General features: G+C 43.8%; 1 protein-coding gene across 1 annotated transcript in view; it reads left to right on the top strand.

The window, feature by feature from the left end:
• Positions 1-21,837, top strand: part of STAC (SH3 and cysteine rich domain) — a 423,240-nt gene that overhangs the window by 331,398 nt on the left and 70,005 nt on the right. Inside the window, exon 6 of the mRNA XM_073630594.1 lies at positions 7,938-8,016. Within this exon, the coding sequence (XP_073486695.1) occupies positions 7,938-8,016 (79 nt within the window). The remainder of the gene's footprint in view (positions 1-7,937; positions 8,017-21,837) is intronic.

The following is a 21,837-nucleotide window of genomic DNA, read 5'->3' as shown; positions in this document are numbered from 1 at the left end:
GGTCATGGTGGCGCCAGTATCACGTAGGCCATTGGCTACCTTTCCATTAACCCGGACAGTCTGCATGTGTTGCTGCCTGTTGTCCTGGTTAGCTGCTTGTACTGGATCAGCCTTGTGCAGGACGCCCCAATGTTCTTCCTCCTCAACGCAGTGAGCCGCAGGCATGGATGTGCGGGGATTCCCCCCTGCTGGCTTTCAACACGACTGGGACTGCCTGGCTGGATTCAATGGACAGTCTGGCTTTTTGTGCCCTAGCTGTTTACACCCAAAACACCTGATGGGTTGTGAGTAGTCCTGGGAGTTGAACTTGGGCTGCTAAGAATAAGTGGCCGCTGGAGATGGTGCTGTAGGGTGGTACAACTGCGGTTGGTAGGCACCAGCTTGATTGGGTGCCTCTGATTGATAATCCACCCGAGCTGTTGTCTTGACCACAGGGTTATCCAATTTTCTGGCGTCTGTGTATTCGTCCGCCAGGCGAGCTGCTTCAGGCAAGGTGAAAGGTTTTCGGTCCTGGACCCACTCTCTGACTTCTGGGGACAGCTTGTCAAAGAAGTGCTCCAACAGGAACAGCTGCAGCACCTCTTCCCCGGATACTGCTTGGCATCCAGCGACCCAGTGGGATGCCGTCTGGTGTAGGCGGCATGCCCACTCGGTGTACGAGTCTCCAGTCTGCTTTCTCGTCTCTCGGACCCGCCTCCGGTATGCCTCCAGTGTGACGGCATACCTGGCCAAAAGTGCTTCTTTTACCAGCCCATAGTTCATAATTTCCTCATCTGGGATGGCCATGAATGCTTCACTGGCCCGGCCGGACAATTTCCCAGACAAAATGGTAACCCATTTCTCTGTGGGCACCTGGTGTAGGGCACATTGCTGTTCAAAATCAGCAAGGTACTCATCAATCTCCCCTTCTGTTTCGATGAAATTTTTAAAAGCAGCAAAATGTACCTTTCTCCTTTCAGTTGGTGCTGCTGTGACTCCTGCTGCTGCAGCACCTCTTTGCTGTAGCCAATTTGCCTCCACAGCCGCTATAACTCGGTGTATGGTCTCCGCTGTAGGGTTAGGGCCATAATGTGCCAGTCTTATGTTAACAGCCTGATCAAAACTTGCCTCTTCGGGTGTCCTGTCCGTTATGCTGGGCCTTTCGGTTGTGTTGGGTCTTTCGGCTCTATCCATTTTGACTAGTTCTGCTATAATGTCACTCTTCTTACGGTTGTTGGCCAGTCAGCCCTGGTTCTCCAGTCCTTGAGGGTAGAGCGCTTTAGCTGTTCATACTGTGCTTCCATTGGCCTGTGTCCTCTTGTAGCTGTCCTTCTGGGCTGTGGGAATCATCACCATCATTGCCACCAATTGTAACGACACCCCGAGTATGAGAGGGGTTAAAGCCGTTTAGGACATTCCATTTCCGAACACAAAGGCAGCTAACGAACACTCCAATCAGCCAAACAAGAAACCCATAGGAATAATTCTTCCCCCAAGTATGAGACGAGGCTCTGTACAGAGGGTCAAACAGGAATCAGACTCTTTATTAGAACCAAAATTACAAGTCTTTATATACAGTTAAAAAGGAGGTTCCCCCCTCCTGTTCATATTACTCTAACAATACAACTGTAACCAGAAACCTAATTAACATGAGCTAGTTTACTAAATCATTTACCCAGACTAGCTGACTCAGAGACATGACCTTTAGGACAGACTTGTGGTCACTGAGCTTCACACATTAGTATAAACACAGGACATCTTCTCACAATAGCAGGAGCTAATTACAATTAAAAATACAAACAGTGATATCTCCCCTCCTCAGCCTAGTAGGCAACAAACTATAGTATGAGACTGTCCAGTTCCTACCCAGTTCTACAGGCCAATGTGATCAGCTCTCTCAACTAACATGTTGAGTTCAGAATCAAACAAACCAAGAATAGTCTTTACATATATCCTGTGAGATATTGTGGATAAATATTACTGTCCCATTTTAAGTAATCCAATCATATTCTCAGGGTTCATTCTTTTCTTGGTCACCCTGTGCCCAACAGTGACTCCCGTCACAATAGTTTCACTTTTTAACATGCAGGGATATTTGATGCTAAAGGCATAACTTGTATTTTCTTTTTTTTTTAATTTATAAGTTAGAGAAAACTTGACTCAGCGAATGATTACTTTTACTGATTATTAATAAAGTCCTGACCTTATATAATATAACTGTGATAGTCATGCATTAGGCGGTAGAATGATAAATGATAGTGACTCATTAATGCGCTGTCAACATTCCACTGTTTTGAAACTGTAGCTTTTTATCAAAACAAGAATGTCATGAGCAGGTGGTATTCATCTCCATTACTTTTTTCAAATAAGCCATCTGTCATGGATCCCTAGAAACATTTAAACTGGCGAAGACACTCATCATTAGTCTGATGTGTCATAAAACTAATTAATTTACAAACATAAATGTTATAGATGCTAGATAACATGTAGATATTAGTCAGAATCTTACTCAATTAGTATTAGTTGTATAACCATGCTATGAAATAGTGAATGCACATGTGTTTTGATTTCTTTCCGTCACTTTTAAATGTTCATTAGGTCAGCCAAGATTCAGGCATTGCGAGTATACAATAACCAAAAGATGCCAATCATTTGAAATGGTGAACTGAGTTAGAGAAAGAAAATAACAAAGTTTTTCTTATATGATGGTAATGCTGAACTCCAGGTTAACAGCTAAATATGTAGTTGAATTTTATTTGCGCATAGTTGAAAAACATATGTGTGAACTGCTATACTAGCATAAGGGTTTGTAATTCATTCCAACCATTCATTCCAACCAGTGATTCAGCCAGCCCAACCCCATTCAGGACAAACCTCGTCTGTGCTCTACCCTTCTATAAACAGTTCTTCTTAATGGTTTGATTTGTTCTGCATGCTTTCCAGAATGATCTTTTCTAGGGGTATTTTTACAACTGAGTTATACAGTTCACACTGCCCTCTGTGAACCGTTGCGGGTGTCAATACACACCCAGATTGCAGTGCGAGCTGTGGATTCAGACGGGATCGAATCGCATGGGTAAGAACACTTGTGTCTTTTTTCAACCAGACTAACTATGAGGCAGCCTACATCCACAGAAGCTCCGTGGTTAGTTCTGCAAGATGTTTGCAACAACCTGCCTGCCGAGTTACATACATTATTATATCTTTTCATGTGACAACACTGAAGAAATTACACTTTGGTACAATGTAAAGTAGTAATGCTGCGTACACACGAGCGGAATGTCCGACAGAAAAAGTCAGATGGGAGCTTTTCATCATATATTCTGATCGTGTGTTTGCCTCATCTGACTTTTTCCGTCGAAAATTCTGACAGACCTAGAAAAAGAACATGTTCTAAATATTTCCGATGGAACCAACTCCTATCAGGAAAACCTCTCGTCTGTTATGCTGTTCTGACGTACCAAAAACGACGCATGCTCTGAAACAAGTATGAGACGGAAGCTATTGGCTACTGGCTATTGAACTTCATTTTTCTAGTCCCGTCGTACGTGTTGTACGTCACCGCATTCTTGACGGTCGGACTTTGGTGTGATCGTGTGTAGGCAAGACAGTTTCAGCGGAATTACATCGGAACTCCGTCAGAAAAACCTTCAGAATTTATTCCGACGGGAAAAACGGTTGTGTGTACAGGGCATAAGTGTACAGCTTGCATAACAGTGTAAAATTGCTGTCCCCTCAAAATAACTCAACAAACAGCCATTAATGTCTAAACTGCTGGCAACAAAAGTGAGTACACCCTGAAGTGAAAATGTCCAAATTGGGCCAAATTACCCATTTTCCCTCACCGATGTCATGTGACTCCTTAGTGTTACAAGGTCTCAGGTGTGAATGGGGAGCAGGTGTGTTAAATTTGGTGTTATCACTCTCACTCTCTCATGCTGGTCACTGAAAGTTCAACATGACACCTCGTGGCAAAGAACTCTCTGAGGATCTGAAAAAAAGAGTTGTTGCTCTTCATAAAGATGTTCTAGGCTATAAGAAGATTGCCAGGACCCTGAAACTGAGCTGCAGCATGGTGGCAAAGACCATACAGCGGTTTAACAGGAGAAGTTCCACTCAGAACAGGTCTCGCCATGGTCGACCAAAGAAGTTGAGTGCACGTACTTAGCGTCATATCCAGAGGTTTTTGGGAAATAGACGTAAGAGTGCTGACAGCATTGCTGCAGAGGTTGAAGGGGTGGAGGTCAGCCTGTCAGTGCTCAGACCATACGCCGCATACTGCATCACATTGGCTTGCATGGCTGTCATCTCAGAAAGAAGCTCTTCTAAAGATGATGCTCAAGAAAGCCCGCAAACTGTTTGCGGAAGACAAGCAGACTAAGGACATGGATCACTGTGGTCTGATGAGACCAAGATAAACTTATTTGGTTCAAATGGTGTAAAGCATGTGGCGGCAACCAGGTGAGGAGTACAAAGACAAGTGTGTCCTGCCTACAGTCAAGCATGGTGGTGGAAGGGTCATGGTCTGGGGCTGCAGGACTGCTGCCGACACTGGGGAACTACAGTTCATTGAGGGAACCATGAATGCCAACTTGTACTGTGACACACTGAAGCAGAGCATGATCCCCTCCCTTCTGAGACTGGGCCGCAAGGCAGTATTCCAACATGATAACGACCCCAAACACACCTAGCTGGATGGTGTATTGGTATTTGTTTATGTTGTGCAGTCATTGAGTCTTTTTAAAGTGTTTTCCATGATGTTCTAATTTTCTGGCAAAAAAGCCTCCTAGTATCACTAGCTTCTTTGGTTTTGTGTCCATGCTCCTGTAGCCTCTTTGTGCTCTTACTTCTATATTTTACTTCTATATTTTTTGTGTTCATAACATCTTGGTGTTTACTGCTTTTTTTGCCTGTATTACCTCTGGCTAGAGCTTTTTCACTTTTTGTCCCTAGGCATATGAAGTTTTGTCCCTAGGCATATGAAGTTTTGTCCCTAGGCATATGAAGTTCAAACCTAATAGTGTTGTTTTCATATAATTCTGGTGTGTAATGGCTTTGTTTGTGTCATCCTGATAGTATTTTTTTGGTGCCCTAGACATCCAGGACAAGGTGCTCATTGTACATATCATTTTTTTGGTCTGCATGATGTTGCACAATAATGATGCTGGAGAAAACGAATGCAGTTTGGGTACAGGTTATTCCTGCAGGGGCGATTTTCCATGTCTTTCAATGGAGCAGCATTAGTAGAGGCTATTAATTGAACATACCGAACATCCCTCTGCAAAGGTTTCCATTCATCTTTCATATTACTAAACACAGCCTTCCAATGCTAAAATGTGTTCTTTTAATTTCTGCATATTCTGCCACACCGGTAATATTTCCATTTTAGACCCTTAACTTCTCCTGCAATATCAGCTATAAAGGAGTTACAGGTGTTAACAGCAAGCAGTATTTCTCTTAATGTGGGTTCAGGCTGAGAGCTATCATGCTGTACAGTCAGCCCCATGTTAACTACAATGGACTGTGTACTCACAGGAGAGGAAGCATCCTGTTCAGGCAGCTGCAGGAGGGAGACATTCAAGTCTGCAGGATCGAAAACCCAGGTCAGGATTTCTCCCTGGGATGGGAGTGAGGCATCCTTGGCTGTGGTCCTGGCAAGGAGGCATTGTGCTGCCTTCTTTGACGAGTGGGGCAGGAGGTCGCCATCTTGGCTGGGAGGGTCCAGGGCCATTTGGCTGTTCTGTCCTCTTCTGAACATTGTGGCAAGGAAATGGCTCCATGCACAGGTAGCAGAGATGTTGGGAAAGCAGGCTGAGTGTCTGAAGAGCAGGTAGGCATGAGGATAGAGGTGATATCAGGCTGATGGTCAGGATGCGGAGCAGCCGGGAATCACCTCCTATCTCATGCTGCGCTGGCCACACACCCCTGGGTACAGGTTAATGATGTACTTTGCCTTTATTAAACATTGCACCATGGAACAGTCTATTATTGGGGAGAGGGAACTTAAAAGAGAGGTATGACCTAAGCTTTCTTGGCTATACTTCTTCTGTGGGTCACAGGAGTACATTTACTTTTGTTCTTCTTTGTCTCAGAGTCAGCTGATAGTAGACTATTGCTCACTATCAGCTGACAGGGCAAAGAAGGATTCTGACAATATTGTCAGGATTCCGATCCACCTAGTAGCCTGATTGCGAGATGGCTTTGCCTTTCAGCACACAGCTGAGAGTTGGAGCCAGTTGTACCCGCCCCTTCCCCAGTCTGGAAAGTTCTAGTTTTTGACTGCACTGGAATGCACTGCACAAGTGTGAACTAGCACCATTGGAATACATGTAACACACTGTGCATGCATTTTTGATGCAGAATAAAAACACACAGTATTGCATCTGGTGTGAACCAGCCCTTAGTCACAAATATGCATTTAACCCCGAATTTACACTGATCTGCCTGTTTCTTAGGAGGTGATTAACTAAAGAAAGCAGATCATTGGGCCAAAATTGGAGTTGTACCAATAGCATGTAATCAGGTTCCCCCTCCTATTTTGCAAAAAAAAAGGTAAACAAGATTACTAACTGGTCACTATGGTCTACAACATATAGTTTGTGTTATTTTTTTATAAATCACTGTAGATTTGACTGTCAAAAAAGCTACAATCTGTTCACGCCCTTACCAGAGCCTGAATTGTCAATTTAGCTTTATTTATTAATGTATGAATGTTGATTACCTGTAATTTCTATGCTGAGTAGCGTATCCTAGCCTGCACTATGAGGGCAAAACAAACGATATGCAGGTAAAAATACTGCATCAGCCCCAGGTGGTGTTTCAGTCTAAGGTCAGATTAGCTATTTTTGTTCAGCAATTAACTATTTAAAAATAACAAGTCTCTGTGGTCCTCTAACAGAAAAATTAATTTCAAAGGACCATGAAACTTCTTATTTGCTAACATGAGCAATACTCTATTAAAGAATTATCTGCAGCTAGTTTTATATGAGTAATTAAAATGAAAAAAAAAATGTCTTTTATTTGAAAAGATGCAACATAAAATTTACATTTCTGACCTTACTTTAATAGGGTACTCAACATGTGAGTCTAGGTCCACAAGCATCAAACAGACAGCCTTTGAATGCCCCAGGTCACCATATATGCAATATACTGTTTAAAGGTGAATTAAACCTTTTGCAAAAAATAAATAGATGCACTCATATGGATTCATTTAAAAAAAAAAAAAACTCCAAACCCTCAGTTTTTTTTTTTTTTTTTTTTTTTTTTTTTTGCATTAGAGCCTGCAAAGCATTGCAATCATAATCAGTGGATCGCTGGTGCAATACTCAGACTCCAGGAAATTATTCCTCCAGCCACAAGTCTGTGCCTAGGTACGGACCTTCAGTTACAGTGCTGGAGAAATTGCACTTGTGCTCCATTGGGATCTACAATTCCCTCTTTCGTGGTGGCAGACGGGACTTTTCCTTTTTTCATTTACAAATTCCTGTGAATGAATGAAACATCTCAAAAGATAACAGAAGCCTGTGGGTTGAAGAATCCCTGAATTCTTTAAAGGGGGCAGTTTGGGGGTGGGGGTCTGTGGACTGTGACCATGTTTTATGTCATACTATATGGGTCTAATTTGAAACATTGTCAGAAAGATGGACTTCGCTTAAAAAAAAAATACTGAAGGCCCCTAACGTCCCAGAACGCTTGCTGACACTTTCGGTCCCAAAGCATTTATATGTAAAAGTTTGATGTTTCAACTTAAAATAACCCTCCTTTAAATTTCCCTGTGGGTGAAGCAATAAATTAGTCATTTTAAAATGCTATACACTAATGTCCTTCATCGTGGTTTGAGACATTTTGAGAATTTACTTATATTTACTTCTGTTTATTTTTAGATAGATAGATGTTTGTCTGTGCATTTGTATATCTGTTAAAACATGTTTGTGTTTTTTTTCTGGAATATTTTGCAGACTGCAGATCTTGCAGATGTACCAGAAGAAGGAGATAGTTCATATTTATTGGATGTAAATAGACAAAGAAGTGATAGTGGTGAGTTTTTCCTGCATGATCAATGTTATTCTGAAACTTACTAATAATATTTAAAAACATACTGCAAAAATAATTATATCCAATAATTCACAATGACCTTCATTGCTTCCACATTTTCTGAAGGGGTATAATCAAGTTTAAATGGTATTGGATGTATCATAAGCAAAAGTGACTGAATTCTCATGTTCAGGAAGGAATATGGTTATATATTAAGACTTTTACCTATTACAACATAGACATGTATGGAGCTTCAAGCATAAATTCCAGGCACTTTAAATAACTAGTTAAGATGATTTTGTAAAGCGAACAGCAGACAGAATCAAGACAGCACCTCACAGGGTCCCTAGAAGTATACATCACTAACATTTAAATCCATGTCTGGTGGGTGTGTTTTGGAATTCCTGTAAAGAAACATGGTTCTCAGTGGATGGAGGGACAAGCCAGCATGCTCACTTACATTTCATGTTACTTCAAATAGTGTCTCATCATTTTTTTTTCTTTTTGTAAAAACAAAAGTTATTGACAGTAAAACACACTGTCACAGTGTGATAAGGGTTAATTGCCACCTAGGGATCTTATCTTTTCAGGTTAAAAGACCCCAGGTGTGGACAAGCAGGAGTCCACCCTCCCCAGGAGTCCATATGGCTCCAAGAGATGCAGCCGGAAATGCATGTGTGCACAGTAGGTTCCTCCTGTCTGAAAGAACAGACAAGGGCATACGTTGGAAGCCACAGCTGTAAGATCAAGCCAGAATACTGGTATTGTTTGTTTGCTGTGGACTGCTGAAAAAACTCAAAACCCTCACTGTTTTTTGTTTTTACTTTTTTTTAAATAAAATTGTCCATGGAAAACCCTAAAAAGACAAATTGGGGAGAGTCAGAGTCCTTAGAAATGCTATGCTTGAGCATCTACACATGAGCTTCTCACAAATATATATATATATATATTTACAGTATCTCACAAAAGTGAGTACACCCCTCCCTCACATTTTTGTAAATATTTTATTATATCTTTCTATGTGACAACACTGAAGAAATGACACTTTGCTACAATGTAAAGTAGTGAGTGTACAGCTTGTATGACAGTGTAAATTTGCTGTCCCCTCAAAATAACTCAACACACAGCCATTAATGTCTAAACTGCTAGCAACAAAAGTGAGTACACCTGTAAGTGAAAATGTCCAAATTGGGCCCAAAGTGTCAGTATTTTGTGTGGCTACCATTATTTTCCAGCACTTCTTAACCCTCTTGGGCATGGAGTTTACCACATTGCTGGTGGATGTGAGAGACATTGTACTCCTCCACCTTCCATTTGAGGATGCCCCACAGATGCTCAATAGGATTTAGGTCTGGAGACATGCTTGGCCAGTCCATCACCTTTACCCTCAGCTTCTTTAGCAAGGCAGTGGTCGTCTTGGAGTTGTGTTTGGGGTTGTTATGTTGAAATACTGCTCTGCTGCCCAGTCTCTGAATGGAGAGGATCATGCTCTGCTTCAGTATGTCATTTACATTGTAGCAAAGTGTAATTTCTTCAGTGTTGTAACATGAAAAGATATAATAAAATATTCACAAACTAACTTTCGTGAAATACTGTATATATATATATATATATATATATATATATATATATATATACACATGTACATTTTTTACTCATACATATGATGTTCGTTTTAGCATGTTTTTACAAACCACTAAAGATACTACAAGACTCCAAAAAACAGTCGCCAAATGTAGGTTTTAATTACAAGCAAAAGGTACTGCACAATTACATCTGATGTTATGCATCAGCTTAATTATCTTTCTGTTGTACTAATTCTCATATGAAGTTACATTAATTCAGAGCATTGATCAATATTTTATTAATCTGTTCATGTGAAGTGCAGATTAACCTCCAGTTATTGCAGCTCTAGTTACAGCGGGGCTGAACACATTGCAGTGTAAGATTTCCATAAGCTTAAACATGCAGGCTATAATTTTCTTATTATGTCTCAATGCAGACTATAGATGTGTACTTTTAACATTTAAAGGAGAACTACTCTAATATTATGTACTAAAAATTTTATTACAATGCTGTAAACGTTGTACCACTTACCCTCTGTAGCACCCTCTAGTGTACAGTGTAGTGAGGTGAATTTATGTTGACTCATAATAGCTTATGTGTGTCTGGTAATGGGCTGTGGGTTCTGCTTAAGGCCAGGCTGGAAGGCACTGCAGACCAGGCCTCAATTGCCTCCCCTTGGCCTTGGAGGTCCATGGAAATTTCTAAAAACGAATGGGTGGAGGTAAGGAGACAGTGTCTGAATATTGACGGGAGTGCTTACCAATCTCCAGGCAGGAGGCCTGGCAGAGTGGTAAAACTGGCCCATAACTGAAAAGCCAGGCCAATGGGGGTAGTCAAGTGCAATCTGGAGTGCTGAGACTGATATTGTGAGGGCTGGGGGGGGTTGCTTCCCAGCTGGAGCTAAGGAAGGAAGGAGAGAAAGCTGGAGAGAGTGACCTTCACCATCCTTCACTCTCATCCAGGAGACACCCTGTCTAGAATGGGAAGATCTGTCTAGCAGGAGGCCTGAACAGCAGCCTTTTTCAAGGCAGCAGGATTCAGGGGACAGTGTGATTATCTCTACACCCCCGGGGCCTACAAGAGAGAAGGCTGCCAAATGCAATATCCAGCATGCTTTGATTGGGACAGTGTCACAGCTAACCTAAATCCCTTGTTCTGGGACACTTTTCAAAGAAGCCAGGTGGGTTGGTACTTTCAAGTGTTGGGACTTTGTGAGTCTCTACTAAGGGGACACAGCGCTTCTACATACAGTGCTATTTCCACCCATGGGCTCCTACAAGTCTTGTGAGTTTTTGAGAGTTTCACCCAGGGGACATAGAGCTCCTGCAAATGTTGAGATTTTGCTATATTTCATCAAGGGGACATAGAGTTCCTGAAGAGAGGAAACTTTGCTACTGATCCATGAGAGACTGATATCGGAGGGAGTACAGTCCAGGATCTGCATTTTTGTGTACACAGAGAAGGAAGCTTGTCCTTAAAGTGGTTGTAAACCACATTCATGAAATCTGACCTGGGCACATATATCTGTAGTGTTTACTTATCTCTCTCCAAAGCCCTGAGTCCCGTGTCTTTCTGCTGCTCTGTTCCTCTGTTATCAGTATGATAACTTCTGACAAGCTCTCTGACACAAGACATAACAGCAGCTGAAATTTTGTGTCAGGGAGGGTACTCAGAGATAGATAAGTAGAGAGCTTATCTATTCACAATACAGGTCTGCAAGTTTCTTTGTTCCTCTGCCTGTGGAGGGGGGATGTGTGCCTTTCCTCCAATTAGCTCACACACAGTGTATGCCCAGACTTCCCTCCCACTGCTGAGACAGGAAGAAAAATTTGTAACATGATGTGCACTTTCTAAAGGGTGTAAAAAGCTGAAGGCAGCAAATATACATGTAAAAATTAAGTATGGAGATTTGTTTTATCTCTGTGTATCATCTGAGGATATTCACTTCACTGGGGTTTACATCCACTTTACATACCTCCCAACATTTGAACTTCAGAATGAGGGACACTCAAAAAGAATGAAGAGCTTCCATTAGAAATAGTTTTGCATGAACTATGGAATTGTGCATTACACAAAGTGCAGAAGGATTCAGGAGTACATTACGCACAGAGTTCAGGAATGTGTTACGTGCAGAGGTGCAGAGTGAAGAGCTCAGGAATGCGCTATGCACAGAGTGCAGGGTTCATGAGTATACTATGCACACAATACAGAGATCATGAGTTGTGCGCTAGGTACACAATGCAGAGATTAGGAGTGCACTATGTACACAGTGGAGGGATCAGGAGGGCACTGTGTACACGATGCAGAGATTAGGAGGGTACTGCGTACACAGTGGAGGGATCAGGAGGGCACTGCGTACACAGTGGGGGGATCAGGAGGGCACTGTGTACACAGTGGAGGAATCAAGAGGGCACTGCGTACACAGTGGGGGGATCAGGAGGGCACTGTGTACACAGTGGAGGAATCAGGCGTGCACTATGTACCCAGTGGGGAGATCAGGCGTGCACTACGTACACAGTGGAGGGATCGGGCGTGCACTATGTACACAGTGGAGGGATCAGGCGTGCACTACATACACAGGGGAGGGAGAAGGCGTGCACTACATACACAGTGGAGGGATCAGGACTGCATTACGTACACAGTGGAGGGATCAGGCGTGCACTACGTACACAGGGGAGAGATCAGGTGTGCACTACGTACACAGTGGAGGGATCAGGCGTGCACTACGCACACAGTGGAGGGATCAGGAGGCCACTACATTCAAGAGCCCTTGTTACTAAAGTGTGGTAAACATAGGTTTAGTAGAATGCCACTAGACAATATCCTGTCATTTTTCAATACATTCTTCTTGTATTGTGACACCAGCAACATTTATGTTAAAGATGATGGATGGATGGATAGATGGATGGACAGAACACTCAGACATCCCAGATTATTTTCTCCCTGTCAGAGTCTCTGTAAATACCATATGACTGAAGGAATACAGTCTGTCTGTGTTCTGTATGCCCCAAAGAGAATCTTTATCACAAGTCTTGCTGGTGTCAGTATACAAGTCTGGAGGGATTAGATGAATGATTTTGTTCTCTGGAGCTCCATGCTGGCAGCAGTGCAGGGTAATCCAGCTCACTGTTTGTCAGTGGTGGGGCTGAGGAATCTGTATGCTTCTTACAGCGTGTTTCCCATAGCAGGTTCCTTCCCCTCTCTCCCCCTTCAATGCAGCTGCAGACACCTCCTCTTCTTAGAAGTCAAAGAAAGTGGCCGGGTACAGTGTTTCCCATTGGCTGAGGAGGCAGAAGAGATATTGTATATCAATCCGCCTCTGAAATCTTCTTGCCGGTGTCTTATCGAATTCAGTCCCCTATCATATAGTGTCCTCCCTGTACTGCGCAGGCGCAGTACGGAGGACAAAAGAGACGCCGAAAGTCTCCGAAGTTCAACAGCTGATCGTCAGCTGTACACGGCGCCTGCGCATTTATTCTTACCCTATGTCCAGGATCATTCCCTACTATCCAAGTGGACATAGAGTTAGAATAAATATTTGCCGAGCGCAGCGAGGCCGTGCCCGAAGCGTGGCGAGCGAAGCGAGCCCGCGAGGGGCCCTCTTACACAGCCATCGCTAACAAGTGCCCGACCGCCCTGTACAGCTGATGGTCAGCTGATCAACTTCGGGCATTTTCGGCATCTCCTGCTCCTCCGTACTGCGCAGGCGCTGCGCCTGCGCAGTACGAGGCGGACACTATTTGATACGAGGACACTATATGGCAGAACACCGGGTCTAACTAAAGATCATCGGATTATGCGGCCATGCTGCTGTATCCCTCCACAAGAAAAAAAATAGTCCCCAGTTTCCAGGCAGCAATAGAAGATATGCAGGCAATGACATAAAAAAAAACACAGTAACATCCGCAAATACTAAAATACATTTTGGAGGTGCTTAAAGAATTTTTGAGGGACCTTGAAGTAAAAATGCCTCTCTCCCTATGCAGTGGTTGCTTGACAGAGGGGCGGGTCTGGGTAGCAGTCCTGCCCACACCCGACATCACAGCTCGGATCTGACAGCTGCAGTCTCTCATTGGGGCTGCACAGTGCATACCCAGCCATCTTGCCCACCATTCCTTAGCAGTTCTGAATGTGCACACTTCTGCAGGTCCTATTGAGCTAGAAGGCAACATTAATCAACAGAATAATGCAGGACAAACTCCCTGCACAGCAGGACAAACTTGTAAATGTGGGAAAGTCCCACTCGATCCGGGACTGTTGGGAGGTATGCACTTTAGGTTGTTCTACTAAGTCAAGTTGGGCATCCCATAATCCCTCTTCGCCATCCAAGTTGTTTTCCAATAAAACAACAAAAACAACCCTATGGACTGGTTACTGACTCTATGTAAAAGTTGGAAAAAATGCGTGTTGCCTTGCTGTGCAGGAATAGGGGGCCCCAAAAATCCAGCAGCCCTCTAGGGGGTAGCGCTACATATACCAATTGAACAAAGTTGTTAAATACATCTGCCCCGCCCTCTGTAAATGAGCAGGGAGGGTTTTGATAGAGTGAGGATGGGTTATTACCCATGTCAGTTTTTTTTATTAGCTATCTGTGTTCCACTGGGGAGATTTCCCTTCACTTCTTGTCCCCTAGCAAAAACAGGAAGTGAGAGGAAATCCCTCCAAAAGTGAGGGAATCCCTGGTTTTCATCGGGTTCACCAGAATTAGAATCCCCACTGGAAGATTTCCCCACTATTCCTATTCTGGGGTTCCTGGGATTTTTTTTTACTTTCACGTTTGGTGATTATAATACACATGACAAATAAACTTTGTAATGTGGGCCCAAACAGCAATAAAACACTATCACAAACTAAATTATTTGATAGTGTTGAAACAGCCTCATATTGTAATATATTTGGTGTACTGTTAAAAGCACATATAATGTTACAAAGATATCTTCAATTGTCTCTATAATAGAGTTGCTTTTGCAGCTGAGCCGACACTGGCCCTCGGAGGGAGCAGAGAGCAGGGATAACTTTTGTGAGTTTGATTTTGGCTATACTGAATTTGCTGAAAAAATTCCAGAACCCTGTGCCCCCTCCCAGTCAAACCATAGCATCCAGTCTATAATCCATTCCCCTCTCTTTAAAAGCCAGACTTCTAGCATTTGCTCCCATTGTGAGTTATAGTTAGTAGTTGTGAATGGTGTGTTAAAGGATAAGTTCACCTTTCCGGAAAAAATAATAACGAGACATTTTTTTTGCAGAAGAAAAAATGTGCATTTTTAATTTTTCCCTATAGGAGCCTGGAAAGCATTGCACCTGTAAACAGTGGATCAGGGGTCCAATGTAAGCCTTCTGCAGACAAGCCCTGCAGCTTTCAGCCTGTACCTTCATATAGGCTATCTGTTTGAAAGCTGCAGGGCTTGTGAATAAAATACGAGAGCGTTCATTCAGAAAACCAAACTGTCAGCCACAGTGGCTGACAGTACTTGTAGCTCATTTATTCATAGATTTCTTTTATTTAGCCTGCAGGCTGAAAACAATAAGGACACTTTCACACTGGGGCGGGTGGGTGTCGGCGGTAAAGCGCCGCTATTTTTAGCAGCGCTTTACTGTCGTTTTTGCAGCACTTTTCAGCCGCTAGCGGAGAGCTTTAAACCCCCGCTTACGGTCGAAAAAGGGTTAAAAGTGCCTGCAAAGCACGGCAAAGCGGCACTTTGCCGGCGCTTCGGCGGCGCTGCCCATTGACTTCAATGGGCAGGGGCGCTTTAGGAGCGGTGTATACACCACTCCTAAACTGCCTCAAAGATGTTGCTAGCAGGACTTTTTTTAGCATCCTGCCAGTGCACCACTCCAGTGTGAAAGCCCTTGGGCTTTCACACTGGAGTGACAGGAGAGGCGCTTTGCAGGCGCTATTTTTAACGCTATAGCGCATGTAAATCGCCTCAGTGTGAAAGTAGCCTTAATGTAACAGATTATTCCATCCACACAAACAGCATAAATGGATGAACCCCCCGGTGTAAATATGGTATTCTGACAACCACTAGGCAGAATACCCGAACAGTGCCTGCAGCTGACTGGCTGCAGGTGCTGTTTGGCAAAACAATTTGCACCCCAGCTACTTCTACAAAAGGTGATTGAGTAATTGACATTTTGTTAAGACGGCAGGGCCACCCACAATTCATTTTTCATCTGATTCAGAGGAAGTGTTTGGCTAGCTTTAGAAAGAGCATGATGGATTCATTTTGAAATATACCCTACATCACTGTGGCTTTAGGGGTTGCAGGGATCACAGTGACGACCCCGCCCATGTTCCAGGATACTTTTTCATACAAGTACATGGTACAGCAGGCACATATTGGGAATATGAAATGTTTGGGTAACATACACTTTAAGAGCCCTTTCACACTGGGCCGCCCATAGCGTCAGCGGTAAAACGCCGCTATTTTTGGCGGTGTTTTACCGTTGTATTAGCGGCGCATTTCGGCCGCTAGCGGGGCTAGAATGGGTTAAAAACGCCCGCAATGCGCCGCAATGCGCCGCAATAGCGGCGTTTTTCCGGCGGTATCCCAGCGCTGCCCCATTGATTTCAATAGGGAGCAGAGGTGGAGGAGCTGTAAAAACCCAGCGCTGCCCCATTGATTTCAATAGGGAGCAGTAAAAACACCGCTCCTTCACCGCTCCAAAGAAGCTGCTAGCAGGACTTTTTTTTCCCGTCCTGCCAGCGCAGCGCTCCGGTGTGAAAGCCCTCGGGCTTTCACACTAGAGACAATGCTGCAGCTGTTTGAGGGCGGATTGCAGACGCTATTTTTAATACTATAGCGCCTGCAAAACGCCCTCGGTGTGAAAGGGGTCTAAGACTTTGTTGTAGCAGTGCAAGCTATCCATTTTCTTCTTTGTTTTTGCCTTAGAAATTGTTTGTGCACGTTCCATGTATTTTGAGGATGTTAATAGCAATAATTTGTTGTGTATTTATTTTAATTAAGGCAGAATGATGAAGTAGAAATGCTTTTAATGGTCTGATATAAGGCCATTACCAGTCACAGCTCTTTAGAGTGCTACTTATTTATGTTTTAATTGTGTTCTGTGTCACAACATTATAAGAGGCTGCTAGGAAGGTTTGATAGGAGGTGTTGATGCTTTATGAGTGTGGTTTGGCAAGGGTTGCTGTTGTTTTTCATTTGTCATTAGCCACAGTGTTTATGCCATGGGAAACATTTTGCAGTAACTGTATTTGTGTTATTTCAAATAAAAATCAAAGCTCCTCGGCCATCAAGATTACTACTCTTACTACTAATGCTTCTATTATTACTACTACTTCTAGTAGTAATCAGAGCAGGACAAATCACAGATGTTAAGTAACCATTGGGGTTGATTTACTAAAGGCAAATAGACCGTGCACTTTGCAAATGCAGTTGCACTAATTTTTCTCAGAGCTTAGTGAGTGTGGTGACATTCTGCTGATTTTCATCATCCAATCATGTGCAAGCACAAATGCTGTTTTCTTTTTGTTTTTTTTTAACTAATTGTGTTTTTCACCAAATGTGGCGAAGCTTCACTTTGCAAAAACACAATTAATTAAAGGGAAAATAAAAAAAAAAACAGCATCTGTGCTTGCAGATGACTGGATGATGAAAATCAACAGAATGTCACCACATTTATTAAGCTCTGGGGAAATTGAGTACAACTGCACTGGCAGTCTATTTGCCTTTAATAAATCAACCCCAATACATCTAAATCTAACCTGCTCTTTTTCTCTGACTAGTAATTTTAGTAACTATTGCACAAAAAAATAGTATTTTTTATTTACCGGAAAATCAGTTTCTCTGAGTTCGTTGACAGACATAGCCTTCTTTATTCAGAACGGTAGGTTATATCATTTCCACAGGAGTAGGACTAGGAAGAACAAAAAAACAACCCCTGGCTACGCCCATGGGCTGTCTTCCAACAGTATATAACCCCTCTCTACTCTAGGTATTCAGTTTAGTAGCAAGCAGTAATAGAAGTATCAAAAAACTTCATAGAGGGATGGGTACTGTGTCTGTCAATGAACGGATTTTACGGTAAGTAAAAAATCCTATTTTCTTATTCGTTCTTTGACAGACACAGCCAGTAGGGATGTCCCAAAGCAATGCTGAACATGAGGGGTGGGACAGCGAAAAATCCCAAGGCCAACACAAAAGCCAACCAGGTAACAGGAGCTTCACACAGGACAAGCTGGTACCCAACCTGAACGATACCCCTTCAAGAGGGATTAGATCCTCTTAACTGCAGCCTGCAAAAAGCTTGCGGCCAAAAAGGCACCCGCAGATACCAAGCCATCCACTTCGTAGAACTTGTGAAAAATGCACTATGCGCCTGAGAAAAATGCACATTAACAGGGAAAGCAGGAACCCGATTCCTGACAGAATAGCCAAAGTCATCATCTGTCTGATCCATCCAAAAGAGGGTCGCAGAAGAAGCAGACAGCCCCTTTCTTGGCCTGTTCAAGAGACAGACAGCCTGACCTCCAAAAGACTCAGTGGCTGGCAAATACAACCGAATTCCCAAAACCACATCCCAGGCAGATAAGGCAAATTCCTTGGGATGTGTTGCCAGGGACACAAGAAAGGAAACACAATGTCCTTGTTCAAATAGAAACCCAGGGATGGAACTTTAGAAAAGGGCGAAGCACCGCCTAAACCTGGGCAAGGTGAACGAGAAGATAACGCCACCCTTTTCGACACTCTGTGAGCAGAGGGGAAAGCCATCAAGAGGCCACCTTCTGAGACAGAGTAAGCAGTGGAATCTCCCGATATTTTGAAAGAGGGAGAGAGAGAGCAGCTCCTGGAGAACCGAAAACACCAAGTTCAGATCCCATGGCGGTAGAAAAAAAACGCACCGGTGGAAACAGATGTCTAAAACCTCCTAAAAGGTGGACTCCCTAGCCATCAACAGCATCGGAACTGCCACACCTGACTCAACACAGCCAGGCCGTTAAAACCAGTGACTCTAAGGCAGGATGGAAGAACAGCCCTGGGACCATAGATCCTTCCTGAGAGGCAGTCAACAAGGAACACCAGCGACCAGGCGCACCCAGTCAGCGTACCCAGACCCACTGGACCCATCCGGGGATAATAGAATGACCTGAACCCCAGCAGCTGTGATCAAGCGTAAAAGCCACAACAGAAGCTGGAGAGGAGGAAAGGCATAGGGAAACATCACTGGCCCCATGGGCCACCAGAGCTGCCAGAGCAACCTGTGACCTTACCAGAAATCTTGGTACCATCCAGTTGAACCCGGACACCAAGAGAACTACCTCATGAGTGTCCCAATATGAACAAACCCGAAGAAACATGGCCCGGCAAAGGGCCCAACCGTGGTCCAACCCTCGCCAACTGAGATATCCACCTGTCAGCATTCCACTCCTGTAATGCATACACCGGAAAAGGGCCAAACGAAACATTCTGCCCACCGGGGAATACTGGCAACAGCCAGGGCCGCCACAGCCTTTTTGACCCGCCCTGGCGAAGGGCATAAGCCATCGTGTTTGCCTTGTCTGACTAGAACCTTACCGGGAGCCCCCGAAGTCGATCCATCCATGATCCAGACTTAGCCTGATCACTCGAAGTTCCAGGATATTACCTGGTAGTCCGGATTCCACCAGCGTACAATGACCCCGAGCAGAGCTCAGTCCCAGGACATCTTACCCGGACTGACTGGCATTGGCGGTCACCCTGTTTAATACAAGGGGAGAAAGGATTTATTCCGCCGAAGAACCGGAGAGCGAGCCACCAGACCAGGGAACCCTGGTTTCCTAACTCAGCCGAATATGGTAGTCCCGAGACCTTGGGAATTTGTCTCATGCCAATGCCAGGATCTCCCCGAAGGGAGCTTGTATGGAACTGCGCAATTGAAATCATTTCAAAAAGGTAGAAACTCTCAGACCCAACACCCACAAGCAGGTCCGCAGAGGGCCTACCTGCCGGACAGGAAAAAAAAAAAACGCAGCATGCAACTTCTGGAGTTTGTCCAAGAGAAGAAAACACACTGGCCAGAGCTGAAGCTCGGGCTTAGATAATCCGACGTTCTGGAAGGGCCCAAGCAGACTTCAGATAGTATAGATGCCTACTGAAATCAGTCAAGGTCTGTATAGAAAATACATTGCCCCTCAGAGTAGCCGAGGAGTGGCAGAAGAAGATCGTCCAGGCAGTCAGGACCGCAAACCCCCACAGATGAAACCACGCCCAATCTGGGGCCAACACCTCACAAATACCCGAGGAGTGGTGGCCAGACTATGCGCTGATCATGCGCCACACCCACAGAAAATAGAGGAAGTGCTGGAATCGGGCACATAACGGAATGTGTAAACAAGCATTTGTGATGTCAATAGAAACCAGAAAGTCCACCATTAAGAAGGGGTGCTACCACCGTGCTAACGGACTCCATCCTGACCTTCTGTACCTACACAAGGCAGGTCAGGGCCTTAAACTGTTCCCGACACGGGAACCATGACAACCACACTCTGCAGCAAAGGAGCTTGCACATCCCCGCCACGGAGAACAGCAAGCAGTCCGGCAGTAGATGCCCATTGGAAGTATTGACATCCAGGGTAACCCCCAAAATAAATGCATGTATTGTAGTGCAAGGGCCTGCCTGATTGCATACAAAATTGAAAGTGTTTAGGTGTGACCTCATATCATAAGGTTTTGGTAAATCTAAAGGAAAGTTGTAGAAGAAAATTGTATAATGTATGGCCGGCCTAAGTTAAGGTAAAGTTATATATAAAAAAGAAAAACTGCGCTATTTAGAAAGAAAATCCCAGCAGCAACTCAAATAGTTATACAACACTAAAATACAAAAAAAAGCAGAGGGAGCTGCGCTTAAACTAATTGACCTTCAGACAATATTACATACACCCACAATATCAGAACCAGTAAACCACAACAGGTGAACCAAGATGTAAACCACAGCATCTGCCCGTTAGGGATACACTGGTATGAAAAGACAATACATGATAGTTTGCAACACTACATAGAATAATGAGTGATAGAATAACCAAATAGGGTTAATAAATAAGTCCATACACTGAATATGAAAGGTTGTAGATTCTTGTGTAGTGATGAAAAAAACAGGAGCACCCCCGCTTACCAGATCGTAGTGGTCCCTTGTTACAGGGGACCACAATAGGCAGATGGCTATCACCCCAGCCCGGGATCTATAGGTATACAATAGACTCTTCAGCCTCCGCGATGATGGTCCCCACGCCATTCAGATAGGGCACAGTGGTAAGATCCCCATAAAACAACAAATACTCGCAATAGTGTAAAAACCCTTACATTTATTGAGATAAGATAAAAGCCAAGTGCACACTTACATTTGCGTGGATAAATTATAGCATAAAAGAAAAATGAGCCAGCTGGCCTTGAATATGGGTTAAGGGTTTTTATGAGTAATGGTTGCAAAAAGATCTGAACAAATTAATGGGGTGGGCGACTACATGGCAAATGAGGTTCAATGTAGAAAAATGTAAAATAATGCATTTGGGTGGCAAAAATATGAATGCAATCTATACACTGGGGGGAGAACCTCTGGGGGAATCTAGGATGGAAAAGGACCTGGGGGTCCTAGTAGATGATCGGCTCAGCAATGGCATGCAATGCCAAGCTGCTGCTAACAAAGCAAACAGAATATTGGCATGCATTAAAAGGGGGATCAACTCCAGAGATAAAACGATAATTCTCCCGCTCTACAAGACTCTGGTCCGGCCGCACCTAGAGTATGCGGTCCAGTTCTGGGCACCAGTCCTCAGGAAGGATGTACTGGAAATGAAGCGAGTACAAAGAAGGGCAACAAAGCTAATAAAGGGTCTGGAGGATCTTAGTTATGAGGAAAGGTTGCAAGCACTGAACTTATTCTCTCTGGAGAAGAGACGCTTGAGAGGGGATATGATTTCAATTTACAAATACCGGACTGGTGACCCCACAATAGGGTTAAAACTTTTTCGCAGAAGAGAGTTTAACAAGACTTGTGGCCACTCATTAAAATTAGAAGAAAAGAGGTTTAACCTTAAACTACGTAGAGGGTTCTTTACTGTAAGAGCGGCAAGGATGTGGAATTCCCTTCCACAGGCGGTGGTCTCAGCGGGGAGCATTGATAGCTTCAAGAAACTATTAGATAAGCACCTGAATGACCGCAACATACAGGGATATACAATGTAATACTGACACATAATCACACACATAGGTTGGACTTGATGGACTTGTGTCTTTTTTCAACCTCACCTACTATGTAACT

The sequence above is a fragment of the Aquarana catesbeiana genome, linkage group LG05 (assembly GCF_042186555.1).
Source record: "Aquarana catesbeiana isolate 2022-GZ linkage group LG05, ASM4218655v1, whole genome shotgun sequence".
Classification (NCBI taxonomy): domain Eukaryota; kingdom Metazoa; phylum Chordata; class Amphibia; order Anura; family Ranidae; genus Aquarana; species Aquarana catesbeiana.
This window is presented reverse-complemented; position numbering and strand designations above follow the sequence as displayed.